Consider the following 18,922-nt stretch of genomic DNA (forward strand, 5'->3'; position numbering starts at 1 on the left):
ACGTAAGATTTGACTTTTCACACTGCATCATTGAATAATGTTGATAATTACCTCAGTCACCACATTTGTTCATCACAGACTCCTAGTACTTTTGGGCTCTATAATTCCTTCCACTTCTGAAGGCTGAGAAACACGAGGCACACAAAAAAGGAATGGGTTGCCCATAGCTATGTCAGAAAACTAACGGCTGAGATAAAAATCAAGCAATTTTTGTCTTGGGGTCATGCTCTGCCTTTTTAGAAGCATTTCCTTCTCCATTATTACACAATGGAAATAACATTATACTTATAGAGAAGCATAAACTCTTATCTACTTTTGTCCATTTAAATGATCCTTCTGTTGCTCCGAGGCTGTGCCATGCAAATAAATAGAAAAGAATTAATTATTGAAAACACATTATAGATCTATTATTCAAGCTGCTGTGATTCAGTGAGATTACTTCTTGTGTAAGCAATAGACTGAAAGTTTAGATACCATCTTTTTTTTTTCTTTTTTTTCTTTTTTTTCAGTTTGAGATACTTTATGCTGCTTAGTGCTGATCTAAATTATACTGTGATGTGTATGCAAATTAACTCCTGCTCTCCTGCTCTTTCTATCTCAAACTATGGGTTTTCATATGAGGCTGAAAGTGATTTTTAACTAACTATATATTGTATGGATGCACATAATTACCTCAGTCAGTTAAGCATATTGCGGAGTGACCAGCTATTTCAACAATTTGCTGTTTGCAACCTCTAATGTTTCAGGAAAGAACACAACAAGCAAACAAGCAAATTACAAAAAGGTCACATTAGTAAAAGTACAATATATTGATCACACTGCATGGGAGTCTAGTCTTGCAGGTTGTTGAGAGCTGTCGTTACAAGTGCTTAAAATGATAACACTGGAACCTGATTTGAAAAACAAAACAAAACAAAAAAACAACACAATAGTGCTGAGGTTAGTATATGGTGCAGATTTTATCACTCCTTATTAAGAGCTGTAACATTATACTAGTACTTTCCCTGTTTTATCTGAGAAAAAGAATGTTTCTCACAGTTCCAGTTAATTACACTGCAATATTTTTACCCAGCCTGAACACATGTGCTTTATCACAAAGGGAAAAATAAATAAATCTCTGTGCTTCAGTGCTGCAGTGCTAAAATCTGCAATGCCAAATTTAGGAAGAAGCATGGAGTGGAATCCCAATTCCCGAGTCAGGCAACAAACCACCTCACAGACTGCACTGGGGAAGGCAGAGAATCAGGCCTCCAGATCAAGATCAGGAACAATGAAGATGCTGCTCGGAGGTCGTTTCAGGGAAATGCTGCAGTGGAATCTCTGACATTCTGTGGTCAGGGCTGCAGCAGAACCATTTCCCCCCATCCAGGCTCCACAATTTGAAATTCACTCTTTAAAACAGATAACCTCTTTCTGTTGAATCAGCTTTTTATGTGTTTGCATTTATGTTTATGTATATTTGTGTTTTGGAAAGAGAAGAATAAAAGGAATCGGGTGAGTCAGCTCCTCTCTCCTTCCAACCAACAGCACAGTGAGCTGAACATACTTTCCCAATGGAGGCTCAGGGTCAACTCACTGCAAAGCTGGAAGAGAATCAATTTTGTCCCTTGGCTTCCCCACAATACTCTTTTCCTTTGAAAGCATGTCATTCCACTAGACTATGTTACAGGCTGCAGAGAAATAAAAAAATAAAAATTAAACAAAATTTAAAAAATTTAAAAAGTGAAAATAACAGGTGGAGAAAGATAAAATATAAATGTGTATGTGTGAATTCAGTGCTTTGCTAAACAACTATTCTAGATACACTTGACATTAAGGGCACTAGTTCTAGTGCAATATCTTCTCCTAAGAATTGCTCAGGTATGTTAGTGCAAGCAATGAGTGGAAATGTAGATCAATATATATAGTTTAAATAAGAAATTCTGGTCAGGACCCTGGCCGGCCCACTCACTAAATGCACCTCTTGCTTTCACATCATCAGAATTTCAAAATTATATGACTTCATGGCTTTTATGGCAGACCATGCTCAGGCTTGATATAAAACCTGTCAACTTATTGGCACCTATTCATTTATCTAGCCTGTAATGTTTGAAGCTTTTAAGAGTAACTCTGTGACCTATTCAAGCCAACATTTCCAACATAAAATTACTGCAAGGTCTGACAAATATGTTTGGTGGAGAATGGAAGTCTATGGATTTTACTACAGGCTCCACAGTCTAAACATCTGATGAGAAGTCAATTCGGTCAAGTTCAGTCTCGTATGAAAGCACAAAGCAAGCAAGTCTTCCCAGGGCTGTGCACAATCCGCTGTAGGCTCTAAGCAGTAGGCTGTAAACTCATGCTCCCCCATTGCCTTTCTCTGGTTCAAGGAAATCTTAAAATGTTTCTTGTAAAGTGGAACAGCTGCAGCAAGAGGCTGGTAGCCTGATGGTTGAGGGTATGAGCCAAAAAAGAGGAACATGTGGGCCGGAATTCTCATACAGCGCAGAAGATAGAGAATTTTGATTTTCTAATGCTGAGCCAGTCTCCTACCCACTAGATGGAAGCAGGCAAACTACTTCTCCAACTTTCTTTTCTTTCCGCCTTCAAAGAAAAAAAAAAAAGAATCATCATCATCTACTACTTCATCATTTTGCGAAGCTCCATCTGGTGAATGTATCTCTACCCTTAGTAAAAACTAGATGATCTGAACTTGTCTAAAGCCATCAGGCGAACAGTTTCTGGAGAGGCTGCATCAATGTATGTATGCACCTGTGTTAACTTTACCTCCCAGCATAGCGAAAGTCTGAACATAAGCTATAATATCAAATGAAATAATGAGCCTATGGCTTTTTTATTTTCTGTGTCCATCACGGTATGTGGTAGGTGCATTTTTACCTACATATGCATATGTATGTGTGCATGTATATGTGTACATATGTATTTATGTCTCCTATGGAACAAGTACATGGAACACTACTGGAGCAAACTGCCCAGAGAGGTTGTGAAGTCTCCTTGTCTGAAGATATTCCAAACCCACTAGGACGCTTTCCAGTGCAACTTACTCTGAGAACCTGATTTTGCAGGAAGGTTGGATTAGATCATCTCCAGAGGTCCCTTCTAACTCTTACAATTCTGTGATTACATATTAAAATACTGCAAGCAGGTAATCTACAGTAGTAATTTTTGTTCTGTAGATACTTTACAGATGCTCTGAGTCCTGCTTTGCAAAATCTGCAATGTTAGATGAGGCGACTAGTTTTTTAACATGGTTCCATATAGCATAAGTAAGCCTTTAACCAATTTTACAATGTTACTACTGCACGGTCATAACAACAGGGAGATGAAAGCCTACCAGCTGGGAAAATGTAAATGCATCCCAGTACATTTGCTTATTTGAAGATGTTTTCCATATTAGGAGTTAAAACATTCCTATTCTGAAGGCAACTGAAGCCAGCTGTGATGCCAGAGTCAATTTGATTGTGTTTGGTTAAGTTCAGGACTTTAATCCATGAAGAAATGTGTAAGTGGGAAGCTTACTGCTGTGGATTTCTAGAAGCTGCAAGGGGAAGCGGGAGGTGAAAGGTATCGGATAAGGAAAGGAGTCAAGGAAGATAGAACTGTCCTTGTGTGCTCTTTCCCCTTTCTAATCCACTGGACGATTTGGAGAGGATAATGTGAGCTCTGATTGTTCAACCTGTCTGAATTTTTTAAAATGGAATGCTTATACTGAATTTTAAAGACCCAGATTCATTGTCCCTTCAGTGCTGCAGGATCTCTCATTTTACAACACTGTCTAAATAGAAGAGTAAAACATCATAGCTTGAGATGCCCTGATGCAGGAGCAGACATTTCCTTAAAATACTTTGGCATGGCTTTTCTCCCCAGATACATGTTTCCACACTTAATATAAGAAGACGAAGAAATCTGGAAATTTAGGATTATGACACTGAGTAATGACAGATTGATTTCACGGCCCTGTCACACCTTTCTCATGAACTTAACTTACAGAAACAAGGCTTCAGATATCAAATGGATTATGCCCTTTTTCTTCCTCTCTGACTTGTCTTCTAAATGCTAACTTTTACATGGCAGATGTACTCCAAACAATGCATAACATATATAGGTCTTTTTTTACAGTTCCACAGCATACAGCTACAAGTGCAACAGGTTTCATATCCAAATACCTTCTGTTGGAAACTACATATTGCCTGTAAAGACTGTTACATTTTCTGGCAATTTTTTTTTGCCTTTTTTTTTTTTTTCTCTCTCTCTTTGAAATTCCATTTGTTTGTCTCTCACTAGTTCCCACCTCTCAGTAGATGCCTTGGAAGAAGCAGGTTATTTTGTCCTTCATGCTTTGACGGCAGGTCATTGTCTCCTTCCTCTTTTTTGATTCATATTTATTTATTTAATATCTCATTAACTTTCATCTCCTCTGGTTGCATTTTGATCATTTTTATGGTGCCTGAGCAGTTTTAATAACACAAAGATAAAGATGCGAAGAAGCTTTATTCTCAAGCAGATCTTTAGTCCTTCTGCCCCACATCCCAGTAAGCATTCACCAGGCTCCAGCGTCTCAGAGCTTCCTCCTCTGTGCCTTTGCCCGCGGAGATCGGGTCGCTGCTGCTGACAACACATGAACGGGTCTCCTACTCCAAACCTGTTCCTACCCCCGCTCGTTTTCCCTGACTCTCCCACCTCCGTTCGAGGACTCAGCTGGGGTCTGTCCTGCCTCCGGCTGCCGCTACACTTGGACGCAGCGATTCTTGATGCACGGAACGTTTGCAGGCAGCCCCGAGTGCTCCCACCCCCGCAATGCACCTAGAGGCAAAGTCAGAGACGGCGACAGGAGAAATGAATTAATGCGCCTCAACGTGGCGCCAAGTTTCCTTCCCCTCTTTTTTTTTTTCTCCTAAGAAACCACTAATATATTTACTGTGGAGCTTTCTCTCTCGGCGGCATTTTACCTCTTCTGGACCGTTTGTAATTTACTGGGCGGACGTTTTCAGGGCCAGAATTTCTCTGTTCTCTCTCTCTCTTTGTTTTTTGTTGGTTTTTTTTTTTTTTTTGGCCTGTTTTCCCTCTTCTACCCCTTCCCCACCCCCCCCCCCCCCCCCCCGCCCCAACCCTCCACCCCGCAATCCTTGCCGACCACAACCACCAGAAAGACCAAACCTTCATCCTTCATCCTGGGGACCCAAAACGGCCACGTTGTAACTTGTCTGCAGTCTAATTACATTAATTTGATAAGATCATCGTCGGCAGGATGTCTAATTCACTTGGAAGGGGCAGCCGGGCAAAAAAAAAAAAAAAAAAAAAAAAAGTCTTTGACCAAATTAGCATGCCACCGGGACCAGGGGTGCGGGCTGCACCTGGCTTCCCCTATAAATAACCCTCCTTCCCCACATCCCCCGCGCTGACTTCTTCCCACTTCATGCATGCCGCAAAGTTCACCGGCATTCCGGCCGGGAGCGGTGCGGCCCCGGGCTGCGGGATGCTTCACCCGCCTCCGCCTCCGCCTCCGCCTCGACGCGGTTTGCCGAGGATGGGGGGAGCTTCGCTTTTTACTCGCACCACAATAGGCGCAACTGGTCCTTCGCTCGCAGGCATCTGAAACCCGTCCAAATGATGCAGAAACTTTTGTGTGCTTGGCTTCTGTCTGTAAGGCCAGGCACCGATTTTTCCGCTGTGTAATCTCTTTTGTCAGAAGAGCGGGAGGGAAGGGCGGCGGGGGGTGGGGGTGGGAGTGGGGGTGGGGAGCAGTCGTTGTGCTTCCACGGAGCGTGTATTGAAAGCATCCCCAGGGAAATAGCCATGGATGCACATACGTGCTTACCTAGATTTATTTGTGTGTAGATAAGAATGTCAAAATGCACAGCTGTCAGTTTCACCCCTCTCCTCCTCTCCTTAGGGGAGACGCTGTACTCCATAGGTGCCGTGAATTGCTAACAGTGCAGCAATCCCCTCTCCCTACCCCCTTTTCTTCTCACAGTGATCATCTGAATTTATATATATATGTGTGTGTATGTATATATAATGCAGTACTCCACGCTTCTTCACTGTATAGAGAATGCCAGCAAGAGACTAAAGCCAGCATGAAATACTGTGGATTGCAGGGGAGGAAGAAATGCATTTAAAGCAACAATAAAAATGGCGTGCAGAATAATTACATCAAATTGCTACTTGCTTGACACCCTGACACTAATTCTGCTCAAGGCATTGGGAAATACAAAAAGGGAAACACACCTTCCTCACCTGCTTGTGCAGGTATGTCCGTGTGCATGGGGCAACAGGGAACTGGCCAGGAGTGGGGGGGGGGGGACACTAAACTTCCCATCTTAAAAGGAAATAAATCAAATGAATAATCTAATTAAGAAAGAGCATCTAAATAGATCGGCAGCTTTTAATGCCAACATTTTTAACGCTTGCCGTGTACGTGGATTGATTTTTTTTTTTTTTTTTAAATCCAGCATTCTCTCAGCAGATGGATTTTTGCCACTGCAGCTCAGCAGAGGGTGTCAGATCTTTCAGAGTGCACCAGGTTGAAACGAGCAGAGCCTCTTAGCAACTCTCCCTCTGCGTGCATGTGAGTGTGTGCGAGCGTGCTACTCGGCAGCAGCGGAAGAAAAAGGAAAGAAGAGCGAGCGAGCGAGAAAGGGAGGCAGCGCGGCCGGCGGGGCGAGGCGCGGCGCGGCGCGGCGCGGCGCGGCGCGGCGCGGCACGGGCGGGCGGGCGGGCGGGCGGCCCCGCGGCAGCTCCCGCCGTCGGCATCATGGGCAGCAGCGTTCCGCAGCGGGGGCAGGAGCCGCGCAGCGCCGGGGACTCGGCGGCCAGCGCCTAGGCTGGGGCTAGCTTTCAGCACCGGGGGGCTGGACAGCGCCCGGCGGGCGGCGGGCGAGGAGCGCGGCTCCGCGGCAAGGTCAGTCCGGCGCGGAGCCGCGCACAGAGGCAGCCTCCGCGGGCACCTCTGCGCGCTCCGCCTGTTCCTCTCGACCATGCAGCGGCGGCTGGCGGCTAGCACGGCTCTCGTGCCGGTGAGCCAGCCCGGCCCGCAGACCTCCGCTTAGCTGCCCGGGAAGCGTCAGGGAGGGGGGATCGAGGAGGGGGATTTTTTTTCCTTCCACTTTTTTTTTTTTTTTTTTTTTTTTTTTTTTTTTTGCGTGCCTTGCAGTACGTGCCTGGAGAGTCTGTGGATATAATTATTGACTGGAATCTGGGCTGCTGCAGATGTATGTGGGGGGGGAGAGAGGAGAAAAGAAAGAGTGTCCCCCCCCCCCTTCCGACCCTCCTTGCTCCCCCTCCCCACATTTTTTCCCCCTTTGGAGATGGTTTGGACATTTCGTATTGAATGAACTGGAATTGCTTTCCGTGTGAGGAGGATGGTTGCTGTTACTTTGTGATGAGATCGGGAATGAATTGCTCGGTTTAAAAATGCTGCTTTGGATTCTGTTGCTGGAGACATCTCTTTGTTTTGCTGCTGGAAACGTTACAGGGGACGTTTGCAAAGAGAAGATCTGTGCCTGCAACGAGATAGAAGGGGATTTGCACGTAGACTGTGAGAAAAAGGGATTTACCAGCCTGCAACATTTCACCGCCCCAACTTCCCAGTTTTACCATTTATTCCTGCATGGAAATTCCCTGACTCGACTTTTCCCTAATGAGTTTGCTAACTTTTACAATGCAGTCAGTTTGCACATGGAAAACAATGGTCTGCATGAGATTGTTCCTGGGGCTTTCCTGGGGCTGCAGCTGGTGAAACGCTTGCACATAAACAACAACAAGATCAAATCGTTCAGGAAGCAGACTTTCCTGGGGCTGGACGATCTGGAATACCTCCAGGCAGATTTTAATCTATTGCGGGATATTGACCCAGGAGCATTTAGGGACTTGAACAAACTAGAGGTGCTGATTTTAAATGACAATCTCATCAGTACCTTGCCCCCCAACGTGTTTCAGTATGTGCCGATCACCCACCTCGACCTCCGGGGAAACCGTCTTAAAACCTTGCCTTATGAGGAGGTTCTGGAGCAGATCCCAGGCATTGCCGAAATCCTGCTAGAGGATAACCCCTGGGACTGTACTTGTGATCTGCTATCATTGAAGGAATGGCTGGAAAACATACCCAAAAATGCTTTGATCGGCAGAGTGATTTGTGAAGCTCCCACTAGGTTGCAGGGCAAAGATTTAAATGAGACCACAGAGCAAGAGCTGTGCAAAAAGAACAGAGTGGATTCTAGTCTAGCTGCTCCCCCTGCCGAAGAAGAAACCTGTGATCCTGGTCCCATTCCAACCCCCTTTAAAATACATGGCAAAGAAGACCCTGCCACACCAGGATCTGGTCCAAATGGAGGTACAAAGATTCCTGTCAACTGGCAAATCAAAACTAGACCCACTGCTGCTGTGTCAACTGTTAGTGTGAAGAGCAAGCAACCGGCTATCTTGTCCTGCCCTCAGATCTGCAGCTGTGATCAGATCCCTGGCTCGGGTTTAAAGGTTAATTGCAATGACAGGAATGTAAGCAGCCTGGTGGATTTGAAACCTAAGCCGTCCAATGTGCAGGAGCTGTTTCTGAGAGACAACAAAATACACACCATCAGGAAATCCCACTTTCTGGATTACCGAAAGCTTAATTTACTTGATTTGGGAAACAACAACATAGCCACTGTTGAGAACAACACCTTCAAGAACCTCTTTGATCTCCGATGGCTGTACATGGATAGCAACTACTTAGACACCTTATCCCGGGAGAAATTCACTGGGCTGCAAAACCTGGAGTATCTGAATGTGGAGTTTAATGGGATCCAGCTGATAATGCCCGGCACCTTCAATGCAATGCCCAAACTCAGAGTCCTCATCCTCAACAATAACTTATTGAGGTCTCTCCCAGTTGATGTGTTTGCCGGGGTCTCGCTTTCCAAACTCAGCATACACAACAATTATTTCATGTACCTCCCAGTGGCAGGGGTGCTGGACCAGCTCACCTCCATCACCCAGATAGACCTGCACGGCAACCCGTGGGACTGTACTTGCCCTATCGTGCCTTTCAAACAGTGGGCAGAAATGCTGCGCCCCAAGGTGATTATGAGTGACCTGAGGTGTGAGTCTCCAGAAGATTTCTTCAAGGAGGATTTTGAGTCCCTCTCCAATGACGTGATTTGCCCTCAGCTAAAAATATCACCCACCTTAAGTTCTACCAACAAAAACAGCACTGGGGTCGCAGAGACAGGTACTCACTCCAACTCCTACTTGGAGACCAGCCGGGTCTCCATTTCGGTGCTAGTGCCAGGGCTGCTGCTGGTTTTTGTGACCTCTGCTTTCACGGTGGTTGGCATGCTGGTGTTCATCCTGAGGAACAGAAAACGATCTAAGAGGAGGGACGCCAATTCATCTGCATCTGAGATCAACTCCTTGCAGACTGTCTGCGACTCATCCTACTGGCACAACGGGCCCTACAGCACCGACGGGGCCCACAGGGTTTATGACTGTGGTTCCCACTCCCTGTCGGATTGAGGAGGTGGGTGGGGCGGGGGTGCCTGCTGCCCAGGCTGACCTTGCACTTTCCTGGTGATGGGGAGGCAAATGCCAGCAAGGACAGCTCTGCACCTCAGCTACCTTTTGTGAGGAACGAAAAACACTCACACACTCCCCCACAGCCCCCAGAGCAAGAGCCGCGCTCGGTACGTGTGGGGGGAGCCTGGCGGAGGGGCACGTCCCCCTACCGAATGCTGCCGGGACGGCAATGGATGAGTGAGGACCTGCTTCCTTCGGCTCTGGCAGGGCGAACCACGGCTCTTGGTTTTGTTGGGCCTTTGTTCTGTTGTGTTGGGGGTTGTTTTGCTTTTTTGCCCTCTTCCCTTTTGGATGGACCCCTCCCTTGAGAGGCCAGGAGGAGGAGGGGGATGGAGGAAAGGCTGCAGTCAGCCTCCTCCTGACAAAGCAGGAGTAGAAAGTTGCACGAAGGCATGAATGTAATGTAAATAAATGACTTGGACTCTGAAACAGACAAATGGAAAAAAAAAAAAAAACAACAAAAAAAGAAACAACTGCTGCATGGCTCGCATGGATACAACGCACCCCAGGGACGCTCCAGCCCACGACTGGAAGCAGCGTCTAGTTCACACCATCATTCCTCTTACCTGATAAGTCCCTTCGTATCAAACCTTCTATATAAGAAATACAGTATAATAATAAAAGTGCCATTTCACCTTTTTTTTTTGTGTGTGATCAATAGGCAGTAGAGATCGTACTTTTACTGTGGGAAAAAAAAAATGTAAAGGTTTTATTTAAGACATAGTTGCATGAATATTTTCATTTGATTATAATTATTATTATTTTTTTCTTGAGGTGGGAATGGCTTTTTTGGAGATATTTTCTTTCTCGATGGTGAGTTTTAGTTCTTTTTGTGGGAGGGAAAGGGAGAGAGGGGAGGCTTTGGCTTTATTTTCTCTCTCTTCCTTTTCAGTATACATATTCAGTATTACCTTTCCATTTGAATGTAAAAAATTAGTACCCTTGATTTCTATTATGGTAACAGTGTAAACGTTAACAAAAGAAAAAAAAAAAATCCAAGGCAGTTAAGCATGACCAATTAATGTCACTCTAGTGCTTAGGCTGCAAAGTTTAATGGTAGAAAAATCTGTGCTGTTGTAAATCTTACTATAACTTGAGGAGATTAGAACTGAGGAAGCAAGTGAAACTTACTAATTCTATTTGAGGTTTTATAATGGCATATTTTTTCAGTATTAAAGTGAAAATGTTTTCAACTCTGGGTCCTCACCATTTTTCCAGCATCAGTTCTTGCAAATGGGTTATTTGGGTTTAGGGGACAGAGCTTCCTTTCAGTGCTGTGTGTTTCTCCCTCCATCCCTCCACTTCCAGCCCCCCTGCTTTCCTCTCTCCCTCTCTTCCTCTCTCTCATTCATTCACGCGCAGTGTCACAAACACTCTTTCCCAATGTAAATAACACACACAAATTTCTTGCCTCCCTTACTCCCCCTCACCCTACCCGCCTTTCCTCTCTCGTAATGCGGCAGTGAATCCCTTTATTAATACTGTGAATCTCTCACTGCTGCTCCTGCTGCTGCTGTTGCCACTGCCTCTGCTGCACTCACTGCAGATGTATTAGGGATGTTAGTGGGAATTTGATTTAATTGACTCTGCCTACCTCGGTCTCATTAAGCCAGAGCTGGATTTCACTGGTCAGCACTTCAGGCCCTCACGCAGCTTGCCGGACTGCTGGCGAGGTGAGGCTGCTGTGGGCAGCTGGACTCCAGCTGCTGCTGGAGGTGGGAAAGCTAATTAGCAAAAGGACTTTCCCCTCCCTATTCTAGGTTGCTGAACCTTTAATATTAGATGCTGAAATAAACAAAGCATAGGACTGCAGTTAGACTTCAGGCAGCTTGCACTTGATCCTATTCTGGTATGGGAAAGTGCCCCGAAACCAGTAATATCTGTAAAGGAGAAAGCCCCTGCAAATCATTTTTAACTCAGAGCTCAAGTCCCAGTGGAGATATGGAGAATTTCAGTCACGTTGCTTCTGGCTTTCTCCAGGCAGAGAATCCTTTTAAAGAGTAAAACACCGTAAGGGACTTGCTAAACTTCAAATACTAATTCAGTTTGCTTTATAGAAAATGTCCACCTTTGGGATATGCAATGTGAAAAAAGACGTACATACACAGACACTGCAATTGATACACTCTTGAAAATGAAGCAGAAGCCTGATTCCAGGTGTTCATGAAGTATTAAATATGAGAAGATCATTCTTCCAGAATCCTTTATCGTTATGGAAAATTCTGCAGTCTACTAGAAAATATCTTGGTGTTTGATTATGCAGCTCTGGAAACATTGTCCTGTTTAATTATATAAACCATTCCAACTTCAAGAACCCTTCTTTGTTTCCCCCTGCTTCTTTTCTGCACTGATTGTTCTGCCAGGACATTCTATGTAAGACAAAGTGATGGCAGTAGAGTCACTAGTTTGCCATTGTGCTTCCCTCCTACCTGCATGAGAAGAAAAGGAAAATGCATTCACCCAAGAGTCAGTATTTTTATCCTTATGAGGCCATCCGCTTTAACTTAAACATAGTCCAAATATATTTAAGAACATGACAGTACACCACTAGACTACCATTTATGTCTTGCTGCCTTCCCCATGCCATTGCGATGAGGAAATTGAAGAACAGAGCAGACAGAATACACCTCATGCTAAAAATTGTTGTTATGTTAGGTTCACTGCTATGGAAGTTAAGATAAAAGAGATAGTAAATTGAAGATGCCAAATTACTGGCTGAGGCAAGTCATACACACATTGAAGAGACTATAATACTAAATGCATGTGAATATGTTTTTTCCATCACTGAGATGTAGCATAAGCTTGTGACTTTTGTCTCTTACTTTCTTTAAAGCACCACTTCAATGGTACACATACGTAGAAATGTCAAGTCAACTGGGGAATTGAAGGTATGCATTTATGCATGCTTCTAGGTTGAGGGTTTGGAGAAATAACAAAATGGCCCCTTTTATTTCTGTGATGCACTCTAATTTTAACACTCACATTAGTCATTCTTCCATCTCTCAGAAACTCACCCTTAAGATGAATAGATCATCTAAATCTCTGATGCCATATCATGATCAGGCTTTGAGTTATGATGTTTATCTTATTTGTATGATTGATATTTCAAGGTCATTTTATCAAAACAAAGCATCCAACTAAATAGAAAAATAACCTTAAGAATCATAAATTAAGTCATAACACATAGCACTTTAAGTCACTTCTTATCTCTTCTTTCTTTCATAACAGTAAATACATTTGTTTGTTTGTTGCTTCTAAAAGGGCATATGTGAAAACAAACAAACAAACAAAAAAATCAAAGCAAAAGAATATCAACCAAAACGAATATTTTAGTTAGTTAAAAACAACATAACAAAACACCTTTTTTTTTTCTTTTTTTTTCTTTTTTTTTTTTTTCCTGAAAGCAATCTAAGAATAGCCTAGACTTTAAACTGTTGCCATAGAAATATGTTTCTGTATGCATGGTAGCCTCTTGCATTCCATTGCTAGAAGACTAAATGGAACTTTAGATACAAACTGATAAAATTTTAAATCAATACCAATAGGTGATACATGTTTTGAGAAAAAGTGTGCTGATGAATCTGCAGGGGGGACATTATATCTTGCTTTATTAAAATTATTTATTGTATCATGATATTTATTAAATTTGTCGCAGTTGCTTTGCACGTACAGTGTTTCAGATCTGCTTGTAAAATAGGATGATACAAACTTTTTTGCTAAAGAAGTATTTTTGAGGGATCAGGCTTTATCTAATAGAGAAGGAAAGACTTTGTTTAGCCTTTATTCAGGTAGAGAAGTCATTAAGTTCAAAAGGTGAACATTTCACTATTTCTTTAGCTTCTGGCAAAAGTCATTAAGGGAACATTAGGGCAGCAAGAAACCACAGTCTCTAGCTATGATATCAAGACCATAGTCTCCATTACCTATGAAATGTTTTCTAGGTCTCCCAAATATAAGAGTTTCTTCCCAGTGGCAGTTAGCTCATAGTAAAGAAGCAAACTCTTTTCCTATTTTGTATTTTTTTTTTTCCAGTGGCTTACCAGTTTCAAAGAAAAGCTAAGCAGGTTTTTGTTCAATAGTTCAGTGTAGTTGTTTGTTGTATTTTGATCAGTCAGAACAGGTTTCACTATATTTTTATTCAAACGTTGGCCAGAGGGAGCATTCTTTGATGATTATGAACTCCAGCAAAGATTTATTTATTTATTTATTTGGTATTTAGAAAATTTTAGATAATTTATTTGACTGAAACTTATTTCATGTGTCTGTGTTGTTCAGATTTTCAGGTTTTTGTTGTTGTTGTTGTTATTTGTGGCAAAGTAACTTCAGCGCAATGGGCAGGACTTCTGAGCTGGTTGCTATACGAATACCTCTTTTCTTGGAATTTGGGAACAAATCAAAAAGTGAAGAACTCATGGTTTATATTCGTAAATTACCATTGCCCTAAATTGCCCATATATATATATAATGTTTAAAATGCTTTGAACTGTATCATCAGTATGGAGATGACTGATGAAAATTACAGTAATCTTCTATGTTATCCTCACTTTTTCCCAGACATAAGAATATTAGCATCAGAGAAAATGTAGACTGAAAATGCTGCAAGTACTCTGTTTCATTGCATTCTATTTATTATGATTATGTCTATCAGTGGTAGTTTAATACATAAACTTGTAATATATGATATTTGACATAATTGTCTGATGCTTTCAGAAAAAAAGTTGTCATATTATCTCATGTTTGGAGAAATATAAATGAGATTCATCAGTATTACTTCTCCAAGATTAATTATTGCGTCAATTGAAATATGGTCTACTGAATGGTTTCATTTATCTGATAAAGTTTCTGAATTAGTTTTTGTTTATATTTCTTAAATACATCCTTCAGTTTTGTGAAAGAGGAGCAAAGTCAGTAGAAATTCACCTGAAGAAAATAGCATTTTCCTATATCAACCACTTGAAAGCTATGAATGTAAGTTCACAATAAATGGAAGAACAGAGAGAAATAAGTCACTCCAGAAACAGTGGTTTGCCTCTAAGAGAAAAACTGCTTTAAGTGTCATTGTTTTAGCATTATTTGTGGGATAAGGTGTTTCACTGTTTGAATCAAAAAAACACTGGTGGTGCCAGAATTTTTTCTCCAGCTTTCTCCTTTCCCATTATATAGCAATATTGATCCTCCTCAGAAAGTTTCCAACTGAGTCAGCATTAAAAAAAAAAAAAAAAAAATCTTAGCTGTTAATGTGTTTTGTTGAAGTCATGACTGTTCAAACAGGATGCTCAAGCTTAGTTCTCAAAGCAGATATGACTAAGCATGTGTTATCATGCTTTGTTTATGTTATTATTTCATTCCTGAATCATTTAGAAGTGAAGAGTTTAGCTAAGAAAATGCATTAAGGTATTATTTTGGGAAAAAAAAAAAAGAATGGGAAGATAACTATGTTTTCCTTTAAATGAGAGTTCAGGTTGTAAAGGTTGGCTGGGAAGTCATAGTGGAATCTGTGAAAAACTGTGAGAAAGGTAGTGCAAATGAGTTACAAAGAAATTGAGAGGTAATATAGTCTGGTGGGAAAAAAAATAGGGAATTGTGATTTGTTTTCTAGATTGCTTTATGACTTAGAGTGTAGGTGGTATTTATCTCACCTAGTTTAATATACTTCATTGAGTTGCCTACGTATAAATCAGTAGTTTCCCTCAGAGGTGTCATGGAGTATATTAGACATTTGCATGAGGCTGGTAGATACAACATAAGGCCTCGGGCTGATTCATGTATTTCTGGAGTGGCAGCTGGATCCTGGGTGGGATACACTGGAGCATATAAAATAGGACTAGCCACTCGTGGGAAGAACTGAGCTGAGCTCTGGAGGTATACTCAGAGGCTCATGACTTGGTTCATTTGGCTCACATAAATCATTTGAATTACTTCAGTAGCTGAGCTTTCTGCATGTTGCTGAAAGAAAACTCAAGGTTTGTAGAAGACAGGGTCAGCTGTTGACCACAAAAGACAAATTAAGATATCATAAAAAGCCCTATGAATGGTCAAAATAGTTACATTCTAAATGTAATTCAGTTATACACATCTGCACTGTAGATGATCAAATGCATGTTTGAACTACAACAAATACAAAATATAAATTAATGATATCAGAGATGGTTAACCGAGATATAATGTTTATTTTTTAAAATGCTATCAGTTAAATTTATAGAGTGTCAATTGGATCGGATGTACTCCACATTTCTTTCCATCTATTTCCTTATTTTCCTTGAGAGTAGCCCTGCAGAGAAAGACCTGGGGGTCCTGGTAGATGAAAAACTTAACATGAGCCAGCAGTGTGCTCTTGCAGCTTGGAAAGCAAATGGCATCCTGGACTCCATCAGAAGAGGGGTGGCCAACAGGGACAGGGAGGTCATCTCTCCTCTGCTCTCATGAGACTGCATTTGGAGTACTGCATTCAGGTCTGGAGCCCCCAGTACAAGAAAGACAGGGAGCTGCTGGAGAAGGTCCAGAGGAGGGCCACAGAGATGATCAGAGGGCTGGAGCACTTCCTCTGCAAATACTGGCAAAGGGAGCTGGGCTTGTTCAGCCTGGAGAAGAGAAAGCTGTAGGGTGACCTCATTGCAGCCTTCCAGTACCTAAAGGGTGTCTATAAACAGGAGGGCATCAACTGTTTGAAAGGGTAGATAATGGCAGGACAAGGGGAAATGGTTTTAAGTTGAAGGAGGGAAGATTTAGATTGGATATCGGGGAAGTTCTTTACTATGAGAGTGGAGAGGCTCTGGATCAGGCTGCCCAGAGAGGGTGTGGATGCCTGATCCCTGGACATGTTCAAAGCCAGGTTGGATGGGGCCCTGGGCAGCCTGGTTGGGGCCCTGGGCTGCCTGGTCTAGTACTAAATGCAGAGGATGGTGGTCCTGCCTGCTGCAGGGGGATAGGGACTTGATGATCCTTGAGGTCACTTCCAGCCCAAGTCATCCTATGATTCTATGATTATATTGAATTTTATTTTGTCTTTTAAATTTACTAGCTCTTTGTCTTGGATACTGTATCCTAATGGTTGATTTTGGATGGGACAGAATCCTATTTCTGCCAGTGCCTTCAGAAATTGTTATATTACATAATAACTACAATAGAAACATCATGAAGTAATAGAAGGCTCAGGAAACAAACATAAAACAAAAGCAGCAACAGCAACAAAACCTGACAGTTATTACTGCTCCTGTAATAGTAAATAACTGGTTCTTGGGTCAAGTTTGAAATATAAATAAGGAATAAAATACTCCAGGGTTATAGTCATTACTGAAGTCGTTAATAAGATTGCAGTGAGAGATAAATGCTTGCAGTGGATGAGAAAATATAGCAGTAAGTGTTTTAGCAAAAAAAATTCTGAAAAGAAAGTGCTAAACTGCAAGTGTTTTTTTCACAGAAGGTTTGAAATGAAAAAATATAATTTAATTATGGACATGCTGTAACAACCTATTCACATGAGATATCTTAAAGAGAATACAGATGATAGGAAAGATTTAAGGGCGGAATCTAGAAGATGTGGCTAGACCCTGGAGTCCATTAGTCATATTTTAAGTGGATGTATCAATTTGACCAGGATAAATGTGTCACAACAAAATTGGCAGTATTGTGTAACAGTCACTCAACAAATAATATGGAATTTCAGGGAGAAGTGTTGAGACAGATTGGGTAGAAGTGATGAGAATGAACCCATAAAACTGTTTGTTTGTTTGTTTGTTTTTTGCTCCCCTCCTCCTCCCCCCCCCCCAGCCCCCCCCCCGTAATTCCAGCCTGGGAACTGAATGACTCAAAACTAGTTACAGCGGTTATAAACATGATTTATCATGTGTCTTTGTGTCTTTATTGGTATGATCTACTCAAAATACAAACATTTCACCAATTGATCACCAAAGATCATGGTAGTTGAAAAATAAGTGGAAGTAAAAAGATTTTTTGATGCTACCTCCCATAACATCCTTGTAGGTAAGCATGGAAAGTATGGGCTACTCTGGGAAAAGATATCCATAGCACTTGGCTCGGGGACACCTCTAGACAACTGAAATACTGAGAATTTTCTCATTTTGGGGGCAAGTTCATTTTTACTGTTCCGTACATCTTAGATCCCTATCAGAAATTGTGCTCTTCCTTATGGCACTCTGAATACTATTGAATATTAATATTAATGAGAGTAAAAACAATAATTATATCTTTTAGCTTAAAAGGTTCTCCATTTTATTTCTTATTACAGTAAATTAAGGTGCATATATTCTACTAGAAAAAGAAAAATAACAGCATTTAAATGTATTTTCTTTCTCTCTTTTTTTTTTTTTTTACTTTTGACATTTTCATACTGTAATTAATATATACACACTTCAGTGTGTCAGTAAAAAAAGTAAGAACATGATTCACAGAGAAAAGATTACAAAAATAAGAAAGAACAAGAAAAATTCACTAAACAGGTGACAGATCTGTAAATTTCCTGAAGTTACTCAGGAAGAACAGCAGATTGAAAGGAGCTGCTGGCACTGACTATAGATGCTCTTGGGAACAGGAGACACGTTTTTGGAAGGTCTGTCTATGGCTATGCTGTTATTAATCAAAGATAATCTTGACTAATTAAAATTTTAGTATAAGAAAATAGTCCTCAGGAACTAAATAAATTATATTTAGGATAATGATTAGACTGTTGGTTTGAGTCTTATAACAAGGCAACATTAAAATTAAGATGTGAAGTAAGTGGTTTTTACAGCATATTCATAAATTAGTGGCTTGTCCAAATTTATTATATCAATTACAGGCATATATATTAAATAAGATCCATTTTTGAACATAGGTTCCAATCTCAATAATAAATACAGAGATGTCCGTTATGTTATACAAATGAAAATTGAAAATGAAATAAACAGGGAAAAAAACTTGCTGATAAGATTTCAAAATAGGATTCATATCTTAAAGAATAAGTTTTGGATACTTGTGTTACATCATTAACAGTGGTCAGGTGATGCTGCAATTTGATTCATTTATATGGATGCTATTTGAAAGCATTACATTTCTGATTATAAAACAGAGAGCTTATAATAAAAGTATTTAACATAGACTGCAAAATTTAAGATAATTATTCTTGAAGTGACAGTAGTACTGATATTAATGGAGCCTCAATCATGCCCATCATGTTACAGAAGGAAGTGGAAATTATCAACATGTATGTTTAATCAAAACATATATTTTCTAGACTAAATGACATCCACAAATATGTACCTGAAGTTTTCACTCAATTAGCAGATTTTCTTTCAAAAGCTGGAGTTTGCAAAATAATTTCAAATCAACTGTTCCTGCACAGAGAATAATATCAGTTGCAGATCTCTGCTCT

General features: G+C 41.3%; 2 protein-coding genes across 3 annotated transcripts; one reads left to right on the forward strand and one right to left on the reverse strand.

Annotated features, from left to right (window-relative positions):
- Positions 1-206: 206 nt before the first annotated feature.
- LOC124417335 lies at positions 207-5,507 on the reverse strand. 2 transcript variants are annotated; one of them, XR_006931922.1, is made up of 2 exons: positions 5,158-5,507; positions 207-350 (listed from the first exon to the last, which is right to left on the reverse strand). XR_006931922.1 is itself a non-coding variant. In XM_046903025.1 (2 exons), exons 1-2 carry the CDS (start codon positions 5,161-5,163, stop codon positions 4,402-4,404), a joined length of 408 nt encoding a protein of 135 aa, XP_046758981.1. In that variant the 5' UTR covers positions 5,164-5,507; the 3' UTR covers positions 4,231-4,401. The 2 variants fall into 2 exon arrangements, 1 of the variants encoding a protein (XP_046758981.1); XM_046903025.1 differs by lacking the exon at positions 207-350 and adding an exon at positions 4,231-4,803.
- Positions 5,508-6,040: 533 nt separating this feature from the next.
- SLITRK1 (SLIT and NTRK like family member 1) lies at positions 6,041-10,745 on the forward strand. Its single transcript, XM_015274584.4, has 3 exons — positions 6,041-6,249; positions 6,453-6,568; positions 7,154-10,745. Exon 3 carries the CDS (start codon positions 7,414-7,416, stop codon positions 9,490-9,492), a length of 2,079 nt encoding a protein of 692 aa, XP_015130070.1. The 5' UTR covers positions 6,041-6,249; positions 6,453-6,568; positions 7,154-7,413; the 3' UTR covers positions 9,493-10,745.
- Positions 10,746-18,922: the final 8,177 nt, after the last annotated feature.

The sequence above is a fragment of the Gallus gallus genome, chromosome 1 (assembly GCF_016699485.2).
Source record: "Gallus gallus isolate bGalGal1 chromosome 1, bGalGal1.mat.broiler.GRCg7b, whole genome shotgun sequence".
Taxonomy (NCBI): Eukaryota; Metazoa; Chordata; class Aves; order Galliformes; family Phasianidae; genus Gallus; species Gallus gallus.